Source organism: Ochotona princeps, chromosome 4 (genome assembly GCF_030435755.1).
Source record: "Ochotona princeps isolate mOchPri1 chromosome 4, mOchPri1.hap1, whole genome shotgun sequence".
Taxonomy (NCBI): Eukaryota; Metazoa; Chordata; class Mammalia; order Lagomorpha; family Ochotonidae; genus Ochotona; species Ochotona princeps.
In genome coordinates, this window is record NC_080835.1 from 18,250,243 (window position 1) to 18,272,946 (window position 22,704).

A 22,704-nucleotide genomic window follows, 5' to 3' on the forward strand; every position below is an offset into this window, starting at 1 on the left:
GCAGAGCCGGGGAGAGATGCGATACTCATTGGTTCCAATAGAGGTCGGGGCTCAGAAGAGAACCAACCCAGGGGTTAAAACCATCAGCTGATCGGAGTGATGGACGGTGGCAGGCACTGTGCTTACTAGTAGTACATGTAGGAGCCTGGACTGGGAATGCCTCAAAGTTTTTTCTAGGGGGATTCCCCTGAACAAAATGGAGGAATCAAAGCATTAATCAAAAAAAGATGGAAAATGGAGTAGATGAATCAACCACCTCAGCTTTATGCTTGCAGCGGAAAACTGGACAAGGGGAAACCCTAAGACGGACTATGTCAATCAGTGGACTCTGCACCAGCCTCATCATACCTGGACTGTTGCTGATGATATGTTGGAGCTTCTAATTGATCGGGGTGACGCTCTGCTGGCTCTGCCTACAAACCTGAGAGGGCCTCCCCAAGAGGCGGTTGAACTTGAACTGGACAAGTGGGATGCTGGACTCTGTATGGTGTAAACTTTTAATTAGGGAATCTCAACGGAACTTGAGCTGTGGTTATGCATCAAGGTGAAGGAATTCATGATGGGGGAAGGGTTTGGGGTGAAGGGGGGGGGAATCCCAGTACCTATGAAATTGTGTCATGTAATGCAATGTAATTAATGAATAAATGAATATTTAAAAAAAAAAAAAAAGTTTTTTTTTCTAAACATACATTTATAAGATTAATGCTCCTATATTATCCTTTACTACTAGAACTTCAAATAAATAAATAATATATGAACTATTTTATAATGGTAGCTAGAATTTGAACTTGGTTGCAAAGCTGCAGACATTAAAAAAATGCTGAGTAGTGGGCTATTCAGTTTTTCTAGCATCCCTGCTCTAATGAGTTTATATTACACTACAGCCTCCTTTCTCTTGAGCTAAGTGACTTCATGGAAGCCCTGCAGTACACTTCATTAAATATAAGGGTATCTGGATGGAGAACACAGACGTTATCGTACTCTGACCAGGCACAAGTGACTTCTTATGTTATATATCTTCCTCCCTATCCACCTGGTTGCACTCAAAATTATGCAGCTATAAGACTGATTTTTGCTAAGTAATAAACAGGTAACTTTGAAGCATGCAAATGTTTATTTTTATATACAATTTAAGCTACACCATAGCATCATCATGAAATTTATTTCCTTAGTGAAATATGAAATGTTTAGAAAAGGATATAAAATAAATCATGTTTAAAAAAAAAGTGCAGCTCTCAATTGTCACTAATATACAAAACGACTTCAAGATGTCACTTCTAGCACTCTACTGCAGGTGGCATGTGGGGTCTCAGTGTCACAAAATAAAGGAGTACCTGAGGCAGAGAGAAACCTTTCTGGGAGCAGGCACGGTCACGATTTCCGTCTCCAGAGGCTGAGACAGAGGCCAGGAGGCTTTAACCCACAAGAAAGTGCATGGACTCAAATTTAGCCTCAGCTGAAGCCTTAGCAAGTGAACTTGGGCAACTCAAGTTTCAAGTTTGGCCAGATTTGTGTGTCAGGCTCTTTTTCTGAAAAGGAGAGATAAACCACTGTCCTGCTACAAGAGGATTTTTGGGAAACACCATTAACAAAAGCACAGCTAAAATAAGCACACAGAACTCCTGGCCTCTGTGTGCAATCTAGGCCACTGATAACTGAGTCGGAGGGACAGAAGATGTCACTTTCTCTGCCCTGGATGTCTCTACTTGGGGGAGAGAAAAGAAACAATTTCTGTGGGAGCTGTGTTGTGGTGCAGCAAGTTAAGCTGCCACCTGCAATGTCAACATCCTATATCAGCTCTGGTTCAAGTCCTGCTGCTCCACTTCTGATCCAGTTCCAGCTCCATGATAATGGGAAGGCAGCAGAAGGTCCATGTGGGATATCTGGATGAAGTTCCAGATTCCTGGCTTTAGCCTGGCCCAGCGCTGGTCATTGCAGCCACTTGGGGGGAGAACCAGTGGATGATTTCTCTCTCCCTACTTCTCTCATATAAATCTTAAAAAAAAAAAAGTTACAAAGAGACGCTAGTTTTGTGACACAACAGATACCAGCCATGACACTAGCATCCTGTAACAGTACCAGTTTAAGATCCAGCTACTCTATTTTTAATCCCTCTCTCTGTTGGGAAAGCAGTGGAAGATGGTCCAGTTACTTGGTACCATAATACAATGTGGGAGAGGGAGACCCAGCTATAATTCCAGGCTCCAGCTCGGGCCTGGCCCAGGCCTAGCAGTTGCCGTCATTTGAGAAGTGAGTCAGCAGATGGAAATCTGTCTCTCCCTGTCACCAGATGAATATTAAGCAAAACAAAAAATGCAATAAAGGCTCTGTTTTATTCAGCAATTGTGGTTTTTTAAAAATATTTATGTATTTTTATTGGAAAAGTCAGATATATACAGAGAGGAGGAGATACAGAGAGTAGGAGATACAGAGAGGAAGATCTTCCCTGCGTTGATTCACTCCCCAAGTAACTGCAACAGCTGCTGCTGAGCCAATTCCAAGCCAGGAACTTCCTCCGGGTCTCCCTCAGAGGTGCAGTGTCCCAAGGTTTTGGGCCGTCCTTGACTGCTTTCCCAGGCCACAAGAAGGGAGCTGGATGGGAAGCGGGGATGCCGGGATTAGAACCGGTGCCCATATGGGATCCTGGCCAGTTCAAGATGAGGTTTTTGTGAACCAGGCCCTATTTGTGGTTTTTTGTGGGTAAAATATAACACTTTAATACACATACATAATACAATGTGCATTAACTGGTGTTAATGGTGTACCATTAACTGGGTAACTGGTGTATCTACTATCTCTGATGTTTAACATCTCTTTGTTGGGACCATTCAGAATTCTCTTTTCTAGCTACTTCGAAACATTCAATCAAATGTTGTCAACCTCAGGTATTCTGCCCTGCTGGAGAACAACAGAAGTCATTCCTCCTCTTTTCAGGTTTGGAAGTTAAGGACCATGTAACTAACTGAGCTTAAAATGCAATGTCAGGGGCCGGCATGGTAGCCTAGTGCCTAAAATCCTTGCCTCACATGTGCCAGGATCTCATATAGGTGCCGATTCATGTCCCTGCTTGTTGCCTGGGAAAGAAGTGGAGGACTGCCCAAAGCCTTGGGACCCTGCACCTACATGGAAAACCCAGAAGAAACTCCAGACTCCTGGCTCCAGATGGGCATAGTCCGGCCGTTGTGGCCACTTGGGGAGTGAACCAGCAGATGGATCTTTCTCTCTGTCTCTTCTCTCTGCAAATCTGCCTTTCCAATAAAAATAAATACATTTTTAAAAATAAATCAAATGCGGGCCCAGCGTGGTAGCCTAGTGGCTAAAGTCCTCGTCTTGCACATGCCAGCATCCCATACAGTCACTAGTTCTAATCCTGGCGGCCCTACTTCCCATCCAGCTCTCTGTTTGTGGCCTGGGAAAGCAGTCGAGGACGGCCCAAAGCCTTGGGACTCTGCACCCACGTGGGAGACCTGGAAGAAGCTCCCGGCTTTCGGTCGGCTCAGAACCAACCGATGCAGCCACTTGGGGAATAAATCGTCAGACTGAAGATCTTCCTCTCTGTCTCTGCTCCTCTCTATATATCTGACTTTCCGATAAAAATAAATAAATCTTAAAATAAATAAATAAATAAAATGCAATGTCAGAGGGAAAACAGCGCACATTAAAGATATGAAATCAGCAATCTCAGGAGCACACTGCTACTACTCTTTCCTGGTGAGGTGAACAAGTCAGAGGAAAATTCAAAACAAACAAACAAAAAGGGTGTGACCCCAGGTACACAGGTTTCCCGTTTTACTCCATACTCCTAAGGAGAGTTCACCCTGGGGGGCGTAGCGGCGGAAGGAGCACTGCTCTGCAAAGTCCACGGTGAGTGGGGTGGGTTTTACAGACTGACACGCCCCAAGCAGGTGAGGGGGCAACAGGCAGTAGTGCCACCTCCTGGTCTTGGCAGTGTTCCAAGTAACTGGGAAACATACCACCACATGTAGGCTGTTCTGGAAGTGATTCTAGTGATGGAATCAACCCCTCCGGCTGCTGTGACTTTCTCTAGAAATGTGAACAATCAGATTCTATCTCTAAACATGGAATTTACACATCTCTCAGATGCTTAGCGAGTTCTGTATGAAGGCAGCATGCTAAAGAATCAATTAGCTGCCTCAGCTCTTGTTCCAATTTTCAGTTTAGATCTGGCTTATTTCAGCCTGGAGAATTTTTGTTTAAGCAAGAATACCAAAGAAAGAAGGCCAACAGCCTTCCTCAGACTTAGTGATTTACCTGTACATGTGCGTTTTCAATGAGGGTCCAAAAGGACATTTGGTTGTAGTGTTTACTGGATATGCAGGGTTTTGGGGGTAGGAGAACATGGGCTACCTATCAGATGCATGAGCTTCCAGTGGTTAAGTGATATTATGCTACTCTCTTCCTTTAACTACTATATGTGAAAGTGTATCTTGACTCGCAGGATCCAAGGGCATCAGAACAACAGCCAGGAGCCCTGAGCAGTCCGCAGAAACAGAAGAACAGTAAACTTCCTTTGGGACTAGAGAGGGGAGCTTTTTCTGGTCCTAGCTTCGTTCCAACTTTGGATCCCCACCCTCTCTGGCAATGACAATCAGGATCGCTCCGGAAACCCCTCAAAACAAATAAACAAACAAACAAACAAACAATCTAGAATAGACAGAGAACAACAAGGAAAGCTTAGAATCAGACAGGAAATAGTCAGCGTGGATTCACTTATACCCCACTGGGTGGGACACAAAGGTTAGTTACTCCTCACTAGGGTATTGAAGATTTCTCTGCACACCCCTCCTAAAACTGTTCTGCACCTCAACTGTTGACATATGTCTTGTTAGAGTTATAAGCCAGTCTAGACTACCTGAAAAAAAGCCAGGTTCAGCAAAATTATGCTTCAATGCTATAAAATGCTAAATACTATAATGAAAATAGACACGAGACAGCTGAATAGTGATCTATAGCCATTTTAAGGTGTATAGAACCTGGTTGTATATAAACTAAAATTGAAATGTCAATGAAGAAGTCACAGGATGTGATTAAGTCTGAAACGAACCCTTTCTACCAATGCAGAATACACCATGTCTGTGTGTGTTACATTCTAAATTAGATTATTTCTGAGTGGGAAGAGTAACAAATGATTGCTTTATGAGATGGGTAAGCTTAAGATACATAACTGACATATCTCAAATAACACCTAGAATAATGATGAAAGACAGAAGATTCAAAACAGAAGATGGCATCCAATGAACTCCCCCAAATTGCTATCCATAAGAATGTATATGTCAACCCCTTAGCTCCTATCAGGAGGGTGAAGATCAACTGCACGTTGCTACAACTGTTATCTATTAAAAATATCTTGTCAGGGATTAAGGGGAATTGACAAAGAGATGGATGCCATCCCACTTCCCCTATATATTGGTTTTCTGATGTGCACAGTCATGAATTCAGGAAGTGACATGACACTCCTAATGCAGAAAGCGCCTACACACACTAAACACAACTTCCTGATTGTCTCAGTAGATGAGTGGCCATGAAATAAAATGAACAATGCCCTTCAGTGGGGGTCCCACTCTACATACAGAGCAGAAAGGAAGCAGAACTATGACAGAAATTTAATATGGTGCTTCAGAAATACAACTGACTTACTTCCACTCAAAAACCTGAGTAATCCTAACACTGGTACACAACACTCCTACACCTCAGGTGTAAAGCTTTGTAATTCAGAAAGAGAAATTAATAACGTATTTGCAAGCCAATGAACTTAGGTATTCCATAATCAAATGGAGTTCTAGTGCCACTGCACCCTGAATGCAGGGAAAGGGGCGCTGTCCAAAGTGCTGGCTTAGTTGTTCCCCTTGGTTTCAGTCCTCTAGGACTATCAGAGCCAAGGCTGCAGGGATCCAGTTCCAATGCATTGGTGAAACAGTCAAACCACCTGCTCCGAGTGTATCACACACTGAGCCTCAAGATGTCCTCCTGGTAAGAGTCCCTTGTCTTCAATTACCCATTAATTTTTTTCCCTGTTATTTCAAACATGATTACTTTCCTTATTCGTAACCTATTATTATGTTTTCTGATAGTATCATTTCCTGTTTCTTTTCAATTTATTTTAATCTCTTAGCGACAGAATGAAATAATGAGTTATATTTTAGCAACTAAGCTAAGTGCTCTAACAGTAATACAATTATATGTAGAGTTCTCTTTTAACAGTTCCATTATTCTAAAATTTATTCATGCTGTTTTAATGTAGTTGTCTAACCATTCTGAAAAAGCTTTTGATGCTTTTGATGAAATGATTAACAATGATTTTCAAGACAGTGAAATCCAGAGCTATGTAATTCACATTGTGAAGCTCTCTCCAGCTTTTCCTCTCTCAAATCTCGAATAACCTCAGCCCCTGTTTACTTGCAACTGACACTGCTCTTACCTTGCGGAGAAGCAATGAGAATCCCCTTTACCAAGCCTGTCAACCTATACGCTCTTACCTGTACACTGTCCCTGCTCCGAACAACAGCCCCACCTGCATATCTTAAGATCCCATCCTTCTTGTCTATTCAAGAACTTTGCTTCTAGAATTAAATATTTCTGGCATCATTCATTTTTCCCTTTATTGGACCGTTCCCATACAAAAATGTTACAACAAAAACATACTCAATTTCCTTTCAACTACATCCCACTTTTCTGCTCCTCACTATAACAAAAATTCTTCAAAGAATTGCTTGTCAGGGTCACTACTGCGGTATAGCTGGTAATATCACTGCATGCAAAGGTGCGGCCCCATATGGGCCTTGGTTCACAACTATGTACAATGGAAGATGGCCCAAGTGTTTGGACTCTGCCAGTCATGTGGGAGACTCGAAGCAGGCATCTCGCTCCTGGGTTCAGCCTGGCCCAGAGCTGGCCTGTGTGCTATCTGGGAGGTGAGCCAGTCTGTCTCCCTCAGTCTCTCTGTAACTCTTTCAAAATGAATAAATAAAACTTTAAGTAAGTGTGTGCACACATGCATGTGCATATGCATAGCACAGTAGCATAGCAAACCAAGTCGCCCCTGGGGGGAATGGCTTCCCATATGGACACTGGTTCCTGTCCCAGCTGTTCCACTTCTAATCCAACTCTGCTTCTGATCTGGGAAAGCAGCAGAGGATGGCCCAAGCCCCTTGGGCCCCCTCACCCATTTAGGAGACAACAGAAGAATCCGCTGGCTACGGATCGGCTCTGCTCTGGTTATCTGGGGAGTGAATAAGCAAGTGGAAGATTTCCCTTTCTTTCCTTTTCTTTCGGTAAATTTGCCTTTTCAAAAAAATAATAATAAAACTAGTAATTAAAAAAAAAATCTTTAAAAGGGGCCCGGTGCGGTAGCCTAGTGACTAAAGCTCTCACCATGCATGAGTTGGCATCACATACAAGTGCTGGATCTTATTTTAGCGGTCCCGTTTCCCATCCGGCTCCCTGCTTGTGGCCTGGGAAAGCAGAAGAGGGTGGCACAAAACCTGGGGACCTTGCACCCGCGTGGGACACCCAGAAGAGGCTCTGGGCCCCTGGCTTTGGATTGGCTCAGCTCCAGCTGTTGCGACCACTTGGGGAGTGAATCAGAGGATGGAGGATCTTTCCTCTCTGTCTCTCCTCCTCTATGTATATCTGACATTGCAATAAAAATAAATGTAAAAACAAAAAATGTTTAAAGAGCTGTTCATCCTTTCTTTTCCTTTACTTCCCTTAAAACCAATTGCACACAACCTTTTATGAATCCCATGTCACGAAATTCAAGGCTTTATTTTCCGTCCTTATCCAATTCTAGCTCTCTGGATATAACACAACAATAATGGCACACTAATCCCACTCTGAAACACTTTTTAAACCTGGTTTATAAAAGTACTTAAAAGCTGACCTACTACCTTCCAGGCTACTCTTTATGATTTTCCTTTAAATGTCAGTTAGAATGTTGCAGGAATTAATTGTGGACCAATTTCCCATTTTTTATTAAGGTAATAGCCTCTGAATTTTTGACTTTAAGAAAGGCATTCTTGGGGGCTGACAGGGTGGCACAGCATGCTTATCTTCTGCTCTGTAGCACTGGCATCCCATTGGGTGCCAGTTCATATCCCCGCTGCTCCAGCTTCAATCCAGCTCTCTGTTTACAGCCTGGGAAAACAGCAGAGGATCACCCAAGACCCTGCATCCACATAGGAGACCTGGAAGAAGCTCCAGGCTCCTGGCTTTGGATCTTATCAGCTCAGCTCTGCCATTTGCAGCAATTTTAAGGAGTGAACCAACAGATGGAAGACCTTCTCTCTCTAAAATTTGCCTTTCAAATAAAAAAATGGCTTTTTAAAAGCCATTTGTAAGCACATGACTCATGGATTATTATCTTTAGCTTGGTCCTGTTCACTGACCATTTTGACACCCATACACACAACCACCTTCCTACTCAACAGCCCTGTTGCAATACTTAATAGGCAATTCATTCTTAAAATGTTCAAAACTGAACTTTCTTTTCTAAAGACGCCCCTTCCTCAGACTTGGCTAGCTCATTAAACAGTATCACAATTTATCTGGTTGTTCAGCCAAATCAGGGATATACAGCGACCTAGTATCTTGTTATACCTCAGCTCTGATCACCTACTCACCTGCCACCCCAGCAGGAGCCAGCAGGATCCAAGCCAGTTTGATCGATCACTCACTGATATTTCTGCACCAGCATCCTACCTCATCTCTGGCTTCTGCCTTGACCACATCACAGTCTATCCTCAACAGGGCCAGTTAGAGGAATGCTGCTTACAAAATCAGATAATTCTCCTATCAAAACTTTCCAATGCATTCATCTGTTATAATAAAAGTCCACATAATTACAATGGTCTGCAAAGCATTAAAGAAGGGATCCTCCATGCCCCTATTTATTTACAATTTTGCTTCATCCCCAGTGCAATCAGATACTCTGTGTTTGGCTAGCTCAGAACTGCTAACTCCTTGAAGACTTGTGGCTGAACAGTTAATTTCTCAATAGGCCCTCGGCTAGTGAGTCAAGTGCACTTCACTCTGCAGATGCACTACCTTCCCCACAGCAGCCACTCTGTAACATCTCTGATTCCTTCTACTACAATTAGCTCTGCAACTAACACTGTAAGTAACAGTGTTAATTTCTAGCTCATGGAATAGTGTCTGGTACATGGCAGGCAAGTGATAGTTGGGTGAAGGAATGAACCACACTCAGGGTCTTAGGACTGAAAGATAACAATTTTTTTGCTGTTTTGGAAAATTAGATCCATTATCGAACATCAATCTATAATGACTGGATAGACAGTTGTGGAAAGATATTAGATAAGGGCCAAAGACTCATTCCTCAAGGAAAAAAAATACTTTTTTTTTTTTTTTTGCATAGCAGACAAAATGTTGGCATTAAAAACCAGGGAAGTGTGCATGTGTATGTACACTTGTATTTCTACGTATACTCAGATATATATGTGTGTGTGTGTGTGTGTGTATAATCATGTCTTTCAGAAGCTAAAGTATAGAATTACCAGTTCCAGAATCTGATACATACTGTATTAAATTCTTATGAAAACCAAAGATTTGCATTCTGTTGGTGTAGGCTAAACAGTGGACATCTCAAAGGAGAACACTGCCTGCATAGAACAGCCCCAGGTTTTCTGTGGGAAGTCCAGGGCTATGTGGCATCCTAGTGCTACAAGATTCAAAAAGATCAAGGTGACATACTAGACTCAGGTGCTTTCAGGCTCACCTATCACCCCATATCCCAGGGCAGATCTATGTTTATTATGTAGAGATATGTATTTCTCTTTTGAGAATGCCATAAAAAGCACGGTGATGACAGCATTTCAGTAAGCGTTCTGAGAATACCGAGATGAATCCTTTCCCAGCACTCGTGGTCGTCTGCTTTATGTCGCACCACACTGGCCCCAGAGCAAACAGCTTTCAGTGCTGGCTCGACCACGACTGTCTACTGGGACACGAGCAAATCCCGACTTCAGCTGATTTAAAAATTCATAAAGATTTCTTCTCCTCCTATCAAATAAGTATTTGTCAAAGAATTATTTATTGATCAAAATAATTAAGATCCTTTTAAATAATGTAAACACTTAGGCTCTTACAAGAGACTTACATCTGGCGTTGCTACAGGAGGTACCTGCATCTTAGGATTCTGACATCTGCAGTAAACTAAGCAGAGCTCCCATTCTTTTAAAGAAATAAATGAACTAACCAGCATCACCTGTTACAAATACTATACAAACAGGATCTATAAAACGATCTTTTAACAAAGAGCAAGTGTTCATCAATTCTTAGGAAGCATTCGAGTCGCGGGCAGTGCTGGCTGGGCAGTCCACAGGAGGGCAGCACAATGTATTTCTTTTTCTTTTAAAATCTGACCTCCATGTAAAACTGCCTCAATCTGCCAAGTTATGCATCTATGTAGATTAGGTTGCAGAACACAGAATACAAATCATGGACAATTAAACAAGTTACACAGGACATAGGATTTATGTAAATAGATATTAAAAATACAGAAACATTGTGAAGGGAACACAAAACAAATCATTTCACTCTGAAACAGATACTGGCATTCATATCAAATAAAGATTCTTTTATTCTTTTTCCTCCAAGGAAAAAGAAATCACACTTATGTTAAAGAGAAATGTACAAATTTCAAAAGATATTTAGATACTAAAGATTGAGTTCATTATTATATTCATTTACAGTTTCTGAAGATTTGGCCAATGGCCTTTTTCCTTTTATTTTTTCTGAGGATTTATTTATTTATTTGAAAGGCAGAGTTACTGAGAGAGAGAGAGAGCTTCCATCTGCTAGTTCACACCCCAAATAGGCAAAATGGCTTAAGTTGAGCTGCTCCAAAGCCAGCAGTTTCTTCCATGTCTCCCATGTGGGCTCAGGGTCACAGGCTTTGGACCATATTCTCTGCTGCTGTTCCAGGCGGGGAGCTGGATTGGAACTGGGGCAGCTGGGATTGTAACCAGCACCCATTCTGGACGCTGGGGCCGCACTTGGCAGCTTAACCCACTATGCACAGTGCTGGCTCACAGCCACAGTTTTAAGTGAGTCCCAGTGAATAAAGAGAAGACCAGAGCCCAATGCCCTGGGTTTAATATTTTATTTTATGAGGTAAGCATCAAAGCTTTTTGGCTGTGGTCTAATTATAAGCACTGCATGTAAATGAAGTCTAGTAAGTATACCCACCATCAGTATTTTGTTTTCTAACACAAGAAAAATAAAAATGAAGGAAGGATCTGCAGACATAACAGAATAGCCTAAGTTATTTAAAGTAGTAGAAAAATACCTTTGTCAGACATAATATTTTTTTATTTATAAACTAGTAAAGTTAAAGGAGGAAAATATTTAAAAAACAGTTTGGATTAACAAATGCTTGCAAATTCCACCATATTGGTATACTGCCATATCAGTGTATTTCTGCATTCTTGTGTAGAATCAATATTTATTCATTTGCTCATAATATGAAGTTATTTTGTATTTTTTGGTGATTGAAGTTTATAACTGCTATCAGTTGATGAATTTAACTGTCTCTGACACTCATTTTTTCCAATCCAAATATGCTGTGGTCGGGTGTTTGGCACAGCAGTGGAGTTGCGACCTGGGACGCCTACATCCCCCACCAAAACATAGATTCGAGTCTCAGCTGCTCTGTTTCTGATTTCATTTTCTTCCTAGCATGTACTCTGGAAAGCAACAACCGTTCAAGTACCTGGGCCTCTGCCCCCTGCATTGCAGACCTGGCTGGAGCTCAGGGCCCCTTGCTTTGGCCTGGCCCACCCCTGACTATTGCAGATATCTGGGGAGTAAACCAGTGATGGAAAGATATCAGTCAATTTTCTCTCTTAGCCTTAATGATAAACTTTGTAAGAATTCCTTGTTTTAATGTTGAATACACCTGAGAACGTGCTCATATTCAAAGCACTATAACAATTCCATTTGACTTCAAAATGGTTAGTTAAGTTGGTATTAAAGCATTTGTTTGAAATGACCAATTCAGTTATGTTCAGTTAAATGGAACGGAAACAGGTGTGTCAGGTACAGAAGACCAGCATGTAGTTCAACGCTGCCCAAATTCAATGCTTAGCTGAAACTGAGAGCACCTTTTTTCTTACAGTCAGTTCAAGAGCAGGCAATTTAAAAATGCATCTACTAAGTTTTCTTTTAAAACATACTTGAGCTCGTGATGACGTAAAATTTAGAGAGAGGGGAGAGACACAAAGCAGTTGGTATGAGAACACATGCAGCAGGCAGGTGGCAGCCATCACAGGGTGGTGGCTAATAAACTCTGCTTGGGAAAAAATGTTGGATAATTCTGTACTAACTGAGTCACAGCTGTGCAGTCTTTAAAACTGTGAAAAATCCCATGACCATATATGCAAAGCAATACAAGGTTTGCAAATGTTGACATACTGCCTACAGTTTTATCATTAAATCCATATAATCCACGATACAATTGCTATAAAATAACTATTAAATACTGGTTGTTCAAGAAAATAATTTGTAGGAGAATAGCAATACTTATCAGAGAAATTCTTCTCAAAGTTCTTCGGGGTGAACGTTCAGCTAAAGATGCTGATTAAGGCATGCATCTCCCATGACACAGCGCCTATGCTCAAGGTCCAGCTCTGTCTACTGACTCGCGCTTACTGCTAATGGGGTTCCTGGAAGGCCTGAACAATTGTATTCCTGCCACTCTCAGAGGTGACCTGGACTAAGTTCACAGCTCCTAGTTCTGGCCTAATCTAGCCCTTGTTATCACAGGCAATGTGGTGGGTGAGCCAACAGATAAAAGATTTTGCTCTCTCCTTGTCTCTCAAATAAATAATTGTAAGAACAATTTTCCAAGAGTGTGTAACTGTTTTAGATCTTGGAATACTTACTTGAAACGCTTTTAAATTGATAGATCTTCAAACAGACTTTCAAAAGAGTTATTCAGGGTGGGAAAAAAAAGGTGGATAAGAACTGCTGAAATTTTTACCTAACAAAGAACAAGTTACGTGAATTCTTTCATTATTACAAAGAAAAAGAATTAAACTTTGCCAATGTCTTGAAACTTCTGTGCTGTCCTAATAACACTTTATAGATAATAGGTCAACAAGACAATTTATGAAGCTTGTATAAAAACACAAGTTACTTTACTGGGACTAGAATGTTATGTGAGTCTAGTGTTAGCCACTCCACTCTACTATCTTGCTGAAATAGCCTCAGAACTTCGGTACTCTCATAAGAACCAAAATTCAGATCGCGCTCACCAATGACCCACAGCTGATGCATGCGGATATACTGCTGAAAGATACTTGGTTCTTTATTAAATACTGGGGCTCTAATGCATAAACATGCAAGAACTACTTACTGTGTTCTAACAATTAAAATCACATGATAGTCTGGCACAGCGAACCAGGAAAACCAGTTTCTGGTCCCAATTTGACTCAGAATTATCAATGACTTTCACACAATCCAAACTGTCAGGTTTTGTTTGTTCTAAATACTCCAAGTGAAGGGCATGACTGATAGTCCTCTACATGAATACTACAGGCGAATTTGAACATTTTCAGAGCACTCGTTGTATGCTCTACTTACTAATGGCTGGGTACTGAGGACCATAAATACCTATAAACTGCACCCACCAGAATTCAGGGCAGATTGCCAAACTCCTGGCTTTTTCTCTTACAGTGAAATTTAAGCAAATAATGTATCCTGGGGCTCTCAGGAGTCTGTCCTAACTGAGGAGTCCACAATGAGTTTGGATTTTGGCTCTGCCCAGGTGGCTATGCTCAGCACGTACAAGCACCTATGGCTTGCTAGAGTTAAGAAGGGAACAGATGCCTACAAGTCAGCTGATATTTTAAAGATAAGAAAGGCCTGAATTCTGTCACTGAAAGGCAAGGAAGGGGGCTGTACTTCCCTATGTATGTGGAATCACTTCAAATCTCATTGACTTCATGGACAGAAAAACACATTCATTACCATGCATTATGGGTCATTATCAAACAAATTCTGAGTTGAAGGAAAAACTTTGAGCCTATCTCTATCAGTTGAACAATTACACTTTCATACTTTCTCAGTCAGCCTTTCCTAACAATGGCTGTGGGAGAGTTATGCCTTATACTTTAAGGAATATATAGTAAGCAAAAAATGAACTTCTTTCTTACATATCTAGAATTATACTAGTTTCCTTGGAGAAAATTATTTTCTGGGTCCCTTTTTTCATTTAATGAATTAACTTCAGATCAAAGTGACAGAGCATGCATCTGCTGGTTCACTCCTCAAAAGCTCCAACAGCCAGAACCATGCCAGATCAAAGCCAGAGCCAGGAACTAAAGGCAAGTCTCCCATGTGGGTGGCAGGAAACCAACTGTTTAAGCAATGAACTATTACCTCCAGTGGCGGGGGGGGGGGGGGGCGCATTAATAGGAAGCTAGAACTGGGAGTGAAGCCAGGACTCAAACCCAGGCACAAGCATCTTAACTGGTATCTTACTGGTTAGGTCAAATGCCGACCCCTTGTTCTGTGTTCTGCTGGGTTCATGATTTTGTCAACATTTAACAGCTGCTTACCACTGCAAACAGAAGAGGTGACATTGTACAGAAAAGGGTAAAACTGCATACAGCGGATCAACTTCAGGCTGTTTTCACACTCTGGGCATTTGGTAGTTAATTTCAAAGCTTGTCTAAAGGCTTCAAGTGCCCCACTGATATTCTTCAGAGCAAGGTAAGCATTTCCCAGGCTCAAAAAGGTCAGCGGCTGAAAACAAACAAACAAAATCAGCAAAATGTTAACAACTTTTTGAACTTCGTATTTTATGTCTTCTGGCTTTTCTTAGGTTACCCCATAACGGTTATTGCTAGCTGTTTTATGCACACTAGACAACTCTAAATTGTTCCACATATCCAAATGTACTTTTTACCGAAGATTAAAAAATATATACTGTGTAATATATACTAATCTTAAGTGTGCAACTCAATGAATTTTTACATACACACAGGTTCCTATAACTGCCATTCAGCTAAAGACACATTGAGGGCATTTTCAGGGCCCTTGGAGATTTCTTGAGCACTCATCCCCCACCCCAAGAAGCTACCAGTATGTGATCGTGTGGTATCTATTATCACAGACTCATTTTTCTTTTGCTTAAACGTAACTCATATAAACAGAATCAAACACCATGTTCTTTTACACACACATATACTATTCCTTCAAACCTTTTCTCCCTCAATCTAGTATCCATTTATATTTATGTGTGTACTGATAGTTCATTCTGTCAAAGATGTCCGATATTATGTGCTATGAATACATCACAGTGTGTTTATCCTTTCTTCTACTGGTATTTGTACTGTTTCAATGTTCTGACTACTATGAATTGATAGTTTCATAAATCTTTTTTGATGGACATTTCATGCTCATTTCCCAGGTGTATACACATAGTAGTGGGTCTTAAGGTAGGCGTACAGTTAGTTTTAGCAGATCTAATCAAATAGCCATGTACAAATTTATATGCCTAGCAGCAAGAATGAGCATTCACTGACTTTGTACTGTTAGTTGCTTTAATTTCAGCTATTTTAGTGAGCTGAAGTGGAATCTCACTGCAGTTTTAGATTGTATTTCCCTGATAAGGAATAATACTGAGCAGCTGGGACTCAAACTGGCACCTACACAGGATGCGGGAGCCGTATTATCAGCTATACCACAGCACTGCCTTCTGGGGATATCTTAAATCTAAGCCATTGTGCACAGCTCTTCTAAAGTTGTTCTTTATACATATAAATCACAAAAATATTTAGATACTTAGTGCAAAGTCAATTTAACTGTAGGCCTGTTGTAACTATTTCACCAAACCTAATATGAAAGCAATTGGAACATGCATTCTGATTTCAGAGACACTAAAATAATAAAACAAAAAGTGGTATTTTCAAACTATAAGCTACGGTAAATGATCACAAAGCAGAACTATAACTCTATGAACGACACTTGGCAAGTTCAGGGCATGACTGTCAATTTACCCATCCATCAATAAACCTTTAAACTGGCTTGGATGACACGTACAAATTAAAGTTGTAAGCAAAAGTACTTAAGCAGACTAAATATTTCCTACTGAAATATAAAATTAGCAGTTCATTACTATACCTATTATTCTTAATTCAATGTAGAATTCTAAAAAAAGTTTAATTGTAACTTACGCACAATTAAAATGAACACAGCAAGGCAAAATGAGCTCTTTGTGTCCTCTTTTGACAAGGATAATTTGTGCTCTGAAAAGTGTAAAACATTACGTTTTTATGCCTTCCTTGGAAAAACAAGTTGTACTCTGAATCTGAGTTACCCTGTACTGTATACAGAATTATAAAACACCACAAAATCTCACCTCTGAGCTATTAATGGCCAAAGCTTGAAGCAGCAGCTTAGTAGCATCCAGATGAAGGCCATAGTGAATTAAAAGATTGGCCAAGTTGACAAGAGGAACATCCTGGTATTGAAGAGGAGCTAAGTTCAAAGCCCTCTGAAGGCAGGCGATCGCAAACGTGCTGTTTCCTACCGCTCTCCAGTACAGTCCGGCTTCATTGAGGATGAGCCAGACTGGAGCATTTGGCTGCAAAATTCCAAAGTGTTCCAATTAGTCCAAAAGTAAACTATTATTCTAAGATCTTTAGTAAATACAACTTTTAATTGGTATTACTAAACATCTAAGTTTCAGATGTACTAAGTCAAAGACTCACCTTATTAATAGCATGAAATAAGAAAGACCCAATTTCCTCTTCTGGGATAGTATAGTTATTAATACGGGAAAGCAAAATCTGAAAACAATAGGAACACTGACTCAATTGCAAATATTAGGAAAGACTTCTGAAAAGAATTTCTATACATTAAGTTTTTACTTGAGCTTCTCAGAAATAGCTGGTTCAATCAGATATTTATAATCATCTATGTAAGATGAGGTCACTGACATACCAAGAGGTGCTGGCCTGCTCACATGTATGTACTAGTTTCCATGAACTAAAACAAGTTAAAAGTCATATGCCCACACACATACATATTAAGGTCATCTTCCATAAGCAATTAAAGTCAACCGAAGTATCAACCCTAACAAGGAACTATCCAAAAGATAATAACATACAGTATTTGATATGATAAAAATCATCTTGTAGCATTTATCTGAAAGTGTAAAGCAAAGATTATGTATGGTCTATTTTTTAAAACTTTTTTCCCTTTAAATAACTGAGTCACCTATTGGAAAGACAGAGTTAAAAAGAGAAGGGAGAGGAAGCGAGAGAGTCACTTGCTGAGTCACATGGCTCACCCCAGATTTTGGCCTGTTTATTTTTGTATTCAAGCACCTTGTGTCTGGCACACAATGTTAATTCTGACTTCGTAAATGTCTGTTCAGTTTAAGTTGTAACTGCTTATACTTTTCAAATTAAGCTTTAAGAAAGTGGTTGTGATGATCTGTTTCCTCTGTGAAAAGGTTAGTTTTTCATTTGTACTATAAAATGGCATTTAGTAATAAAAATCTCATAGGTATGTACAAGTAATAGACATTAAATAAAATAGCACAAAGAATTTGTACATGTTTACTAAATGTTATTAAATTAATACAAATTCCTAAGGACCTCATATAAGACCAAAATAGAGGGCCTGGTGGCATGGCCTAGTGGCTAAAGTCCTTGCCTTGAACGCGCCGGGATCCCATATGGGCACCAGTTCTAATCCTGGCAGCTCCACTTCCCATCCAGCTCCCTGATTGTGGCCTGGGAAAAGCAGTCGAGGAGGGCCCAAAGCCTTGGGACCCTGCACCCGTGTGGGACACCCAGAAGAGGTTCCAGGTTCCTGGCTTCGGATCGGCGTGCACCAGCCATTGCGTTCACTTGGGGAGTGAATCATCGGATGGAAGATCTTCCTCTCTGTCTCTCCTCCTCTCTGTATATCTGGCTTTCCAATAATAATAAATAAATCTTTAATAAAAAAAAAAGACCAAAATAGAACTTCTAAAGGTAGGAAAGAGAAACTTCCATCTTCCATGCATGTTTCTGGAGGCGTGGAGAAGCTAAAGCTCAAGTGAAGAGGTCCGACCGGCTCCATCTGGTAAACCTCCCTGTTAGTCATCTCTGCACACCTTGGGTTAGAGGAATCAACAGAGCCCATGTGGCCCATGAGAACAGCAGCCGCAGCAGGCTACCCCGGCATTCCTGTAACAGCAGGACTTGATTTCTCTTTCCCCTAATTTTCTATCCTTCGGTTTTAGAAATTTAAAGCTGCCTTCCATCAAATTTTCGTTCCATCTAAGAGGCTTCTGAAGTCACCCAGAATGCACGGCAATAAACACCAGCCTAAGTGAGCCTTACTTTTCGTGCATGGTCATCTGGCATTTTGGCTTTCAGATCCATGCGGACCTCTAATTCTTTGACTAAGTAGGACAGGGTGTGGCTTTTTCGGAAGTCAGTTATGGAACAGTCAGGGGTTTGGGCCTCCTCTTCTGAAGAATAATCATCACTGGTCAGTTCGTGGATCCTGGCACAAGAAAAAGGAACAAGATTCACATTTTCACAGTTTGGGTGACTTCAACATAAGACTTAACCTTTCAAGTCCAAGGCTGGTGATCTCAAAGAACCGCCAGACGACAATCATGCAGAATCAGGTGCTTTGCCAAATCCATCAGCACTTGCCTGAGTCCTTTGTTTTCCGGAGGCAGAAAATATGTTGGCAACTCCCCACCGCCAGGGACTCTAGGGTAGCTTTCTGTACAGTCTGCTCTTTTAGGCCACAGAATATGCTGTTTATCCTAATAAAGAAGCAAAGTTACCATAAATTTCTTTGGATTCAATATTTTAACGTGGTAAATAAACTTTTAAAAGAGTGTATACATACTACAGTAACTGAACAGAACTGTACTACTTTAAGGTAAATGCAGCTGTTGTCTGCAGTATTCCATCTATTGCAGATTATCAGCCTAGTAATTCCACTAACTTTCATGAACTGATCTAGCAACAGCAGGTTCAATGAGGAACAATAACTCCTTGAGACAGAAGGAGAGGTTTGCTTGAAGTTCTTTGTGGGGATAAGCAAGTCTTAGTCTCTTATGTTACATATAACAAAAAAGCAAGTTGTTCCAGTTGAGGCTTGCTGCCATCCTATGATCATGAGGAAAACAGACTTTTGGATGAAACCAACAATGTGAATGAAGATTGAGGAAAATAAGACAGGTCATTGTTGATATCAATGGCCCACTAATTCAGCCAAATCTAACTTTATCTTATTTCTGTATTGCCCATAAAAACAGGCAACTTTTCTTTTTGCTGAAATGAAGATTCAATTTGTGACTTGTACCTGAAAGGATTCAGATCTTATTAATCTGGTTATAGAAAACCATTTTTCTCTGAATTATAACCTTTTTATTGCCAAGGCGAAGTTCAAAATTAGCTTTTTATTTGCAAAATATTCATTTTCTGAATACAAAAAAGTGTCTCACATGCTTATAAAAAATTTACATCCTGAAACTACCAAACTTTGGAGGAACTTATATAACTAAAAATTAAGTGTATATATTTTTAATATTCAAATCTGAATACAAAAATATGAGGTCTCTGTGTACACTGGTAATTTTGTCTATTAACAGATGATTACTTCAAAACTAGGTTAGAAATGTATATTTTGTATTGAGATGTCAATGAGCTAATCATAGGTTGTGGTTAGGACTTGGTTTTTTTTTTTTTTTTTTTAACATACTGGTTACTCAAAACCATGTCAATTCCATAATGTTGCAAATTGCTGTTGATGTTATATTGCGACTCTTAATTGACTGTGATGATATTCTACCAGCTCTAACTTCAGACCAGAAATGGTCTCCCCAAGAAACTGTTCAACCCATCTGGACAATAAGTAGCTGGACTCCATGCTTAATATATGTTTGCAAGGAAAGAATCTTGATTGAATTTGAACTGTAATGCTGCATCAAGGTGGAGGAATCCACCAGGGGGGAGGGGAGGGGGAGGGGTGGGAGGATTCCCAGAGCCTATGAAACTGTCACATAATGCAAAATAATTAATAAAAAAATATATATGTATAAAAAAAGAAATGTATATTTTGTGTGTCATATAAATTGCAGAACAGCAAAGAGTTTATTTGCTAAATTTCTAACAGCAACCTGGTACACAGTTGGAAGCTCAATAAGAAAAATGCTCATTAAGTGAAGCATTTGCAAACACATCTTAAGGTCAAGCTTAGAAACCTGCTAAAGTGGTTAATTATACTCCCAGTACAAGCCTTTGGATTCAAATGACAGTGTCTAGCTGCTTGAATTGATTGGGAAGAACTCAAGACACACCCTTGGTCTCACTCATCCATTTCAGAGCTTAAGTTGAATAAATTTTATTGAACTAAGCAGAATGGTGATCAGCGCCACCTTAACAGACCCTGTGGGCCATTGCCCTAGACAGTTTTATCTGAGAAAACTTGTTCATTATCCTCTGTTAACTTACCCTGTATGCATCAGAGTCCCTGCCCCAGATCCAGAGAACAGAATGTGCAACGGGAGAGGACTTAACAGAGTCAATGACATCACTCTGATTAGCTTGAACATCGAAATTCACAGACATCATACTGGAGGTTGATGAATCCTCACCAAACTAAAAAATGAAACGTTCAATTGCAAATGGAAAAGAAATTATGGCCAAGACTTAATTAAAACAAACAAAAAAATACCCAAAAAATCAAAACCAGTGATTATTCAAAATTAGTAGGAAATCAGAAAGTAGGGCAATAACAAAGCAATCCAACATTTTAACTTTGGGAACAATATGCCAAGAGCATTCTCTCACAGATAGCACATAGTTGGCAACTTGTAACCAACTTCACCACCTGACAATGAGGAAAGTGATGATTTGGACTGTTTGCCTGTGTTTTTTCTTTTTCATTTTTAATGATTTATTTTGTTTCAGGTTTAATGATTAACTAGTGTAGAGATTTTGTTCATTACTCTTTTCCCCTGTCTAGACTAAAATAACCTCTACTCTATAAACTGAAAATGGTACGGGTAGAAATAAGAAATTGAAGAAAGCTGTTGCTTAGCGATTATAGCCTAGTGCTCAACTGATTCGGAATAAAAGCTTTGCAAGTTAAAGGAAGTATGAAATGAAAAGAACACAAGCATACAGAGCTTTCCTCCAAACCAAGAGAGACCAATGTTTGACACACTCACAACACCATAGTTCTAGCACATTTCTGAAAACTGCAGGAAAATATGAGGAAAAATGGAATTAATATGACTGATTTGTAGCTCTAGGCTTTTATGACTAGAAATTGATTCCTATATGAAAGGCAGAGAGACAGATACAGAAAAACAGAGGAGTGGAGAGAAAGAGAAGTGTTAATTATTCCATTCACTTGGTCATTACCCAAACACCCACACAGCCAGAGCTGCGTCAGGCTGATGCTAGGAGCCAGAACTCCAACTGGTCTCTCACATGGGTGGCCAGGACCCAAGCATTTGAACGACCACCTGCGGCCTCTGAGGATGCATTACCAGGCAGCCAGCTCGGAACAAGGGATCCAGGACATGAGTCAATGCACTGCTAGAGGATGTGAACTTCTCGGCAGGCAGTGTAGCCGACTGACCCACCACAGTGCTTGTCACTGAACACACAATCCTGGAAGCTGCTCTAGTGCAAGGCAGGCTTCTAAACAGCCTACCTAGATGTTTACAAGGTAACTTCACTTCAGTCTCTTTCGCCCCTAAACATTTCCCTTTTTCCTTACAATACTTCGATCTAGTTCTGGAGCTACAACCTCAGAGGGTGTTTGAGTCTGGTTTTCTTTTACCGCTTCTCTTGCAAAGCAAACATTGCACATGTCGTTAGGAGCTGGGTGATAAAACACACGTGAAATTGTTCGTCCACATTACTGCTTCCCTCCTACTTGACTTCTCAAGTTGTTTCTTACAGTGGTGTGGGCTTTTCAGATTAGTTCCTAATTGTCTATCCTCTTACACATGCTCTCTTAACCTCTCTCTTAACTGCTTATCTTTGCACATTTTTGTATCAGGGACTGATAAGTGTTCTCTAGGATAACAGAAATGCTGTTTTAGGTACCACCTCTTTCTTACACTTCTTGCTATTCTGATTGGTTTGTTTAGTATCTATATCACCTACTCAACAAGCTCCACACTGTTTGGCATTGTTATATTTATGTGCCATTTCTTAGGTGTATGGGTTTGTTTTTGTGTGTGTCTATGTCTGTACAGAGACAAAAAGACTGAAAGCACCCAACTAGCAATAGTGTTTATTCATTGCTTTCTGTTGATAATGATCACTTTACTTTTTCAGTTGAGGCAACTTCACTGGACTGATAACTTCAGGAAAGAGACAGCCTGGTGGCTGTGTCTCAGATGATCAGTTCACTTAAGAGGTTAAAAGGAGAGACCAGGGGCCCAGCACGGTAGCCTAGCAGCTAAAGTCCTTGCCTGGAACATGCTGAGATCCCATAGGGCACTGGTTTTAATCCTGGCAGCCCCATTTCCCATCCAGCTCCCTGCTTGAGCCTGGGAAAGCAGTTGAGGACAGACCAAAGTCTTGGGACCATGCACCTGTGTGGGAGACCCAGAAGAAGCTCCTGGCTCCTGGCTTCAGATCGGGTAAGCTTCCGCCACTGCAGTCACTTGGGGAGTCAATCAACAGACAG

The 22,704-nt window shown here is 40.6% G+C and overlaps 1 protein-coding gene across 2 annotated transcripts in view; it reads right to left on the minus strand.

The window, feature by feature from the left end:
- Nucleotides 1–22,704, minus strand: part of TTC17 (tetratricopeptide repeat domain 17) — a 124,904-nt gene that overhangs the window by 38,647 nt on the left and 63,553 nt on the right. For both annotated transcript variants that reach the window (XM_058663156.1, XM_058663157.1), the window contains exons 11-16: nucleotides 20,508–20,654; nucleotides 18,696–18,811; nucleotides 18,375–18,540; nucleotides 16,752–16,829; nucleotides 16,400–16,624; nucleotides 14,595–14,781 (exon numbers count right to left, since the gene is read on the minus strand). In XM_058663156.1, the coding sequence (XP_058519139.1) occupies nucleotides 14,595–14,781; nucleotides 16,400–16,624; nucleotides 16,752–16,829; nucleotides 18,375–18,540; nucleotides 18,696–18,811; nucleotides 20,508–20,654 (919 nt within the window). The remainder of the gene's footprint in view (nucleotides 1–14,594; nucleotides 14,782–16,399; nucleotides 16,625–16,751; nucleotides 16,830–18,374; nucleotides 18,541–18,695; nucleotides 18,812–20,507; nucleotides 20,655–22,704) is intronic.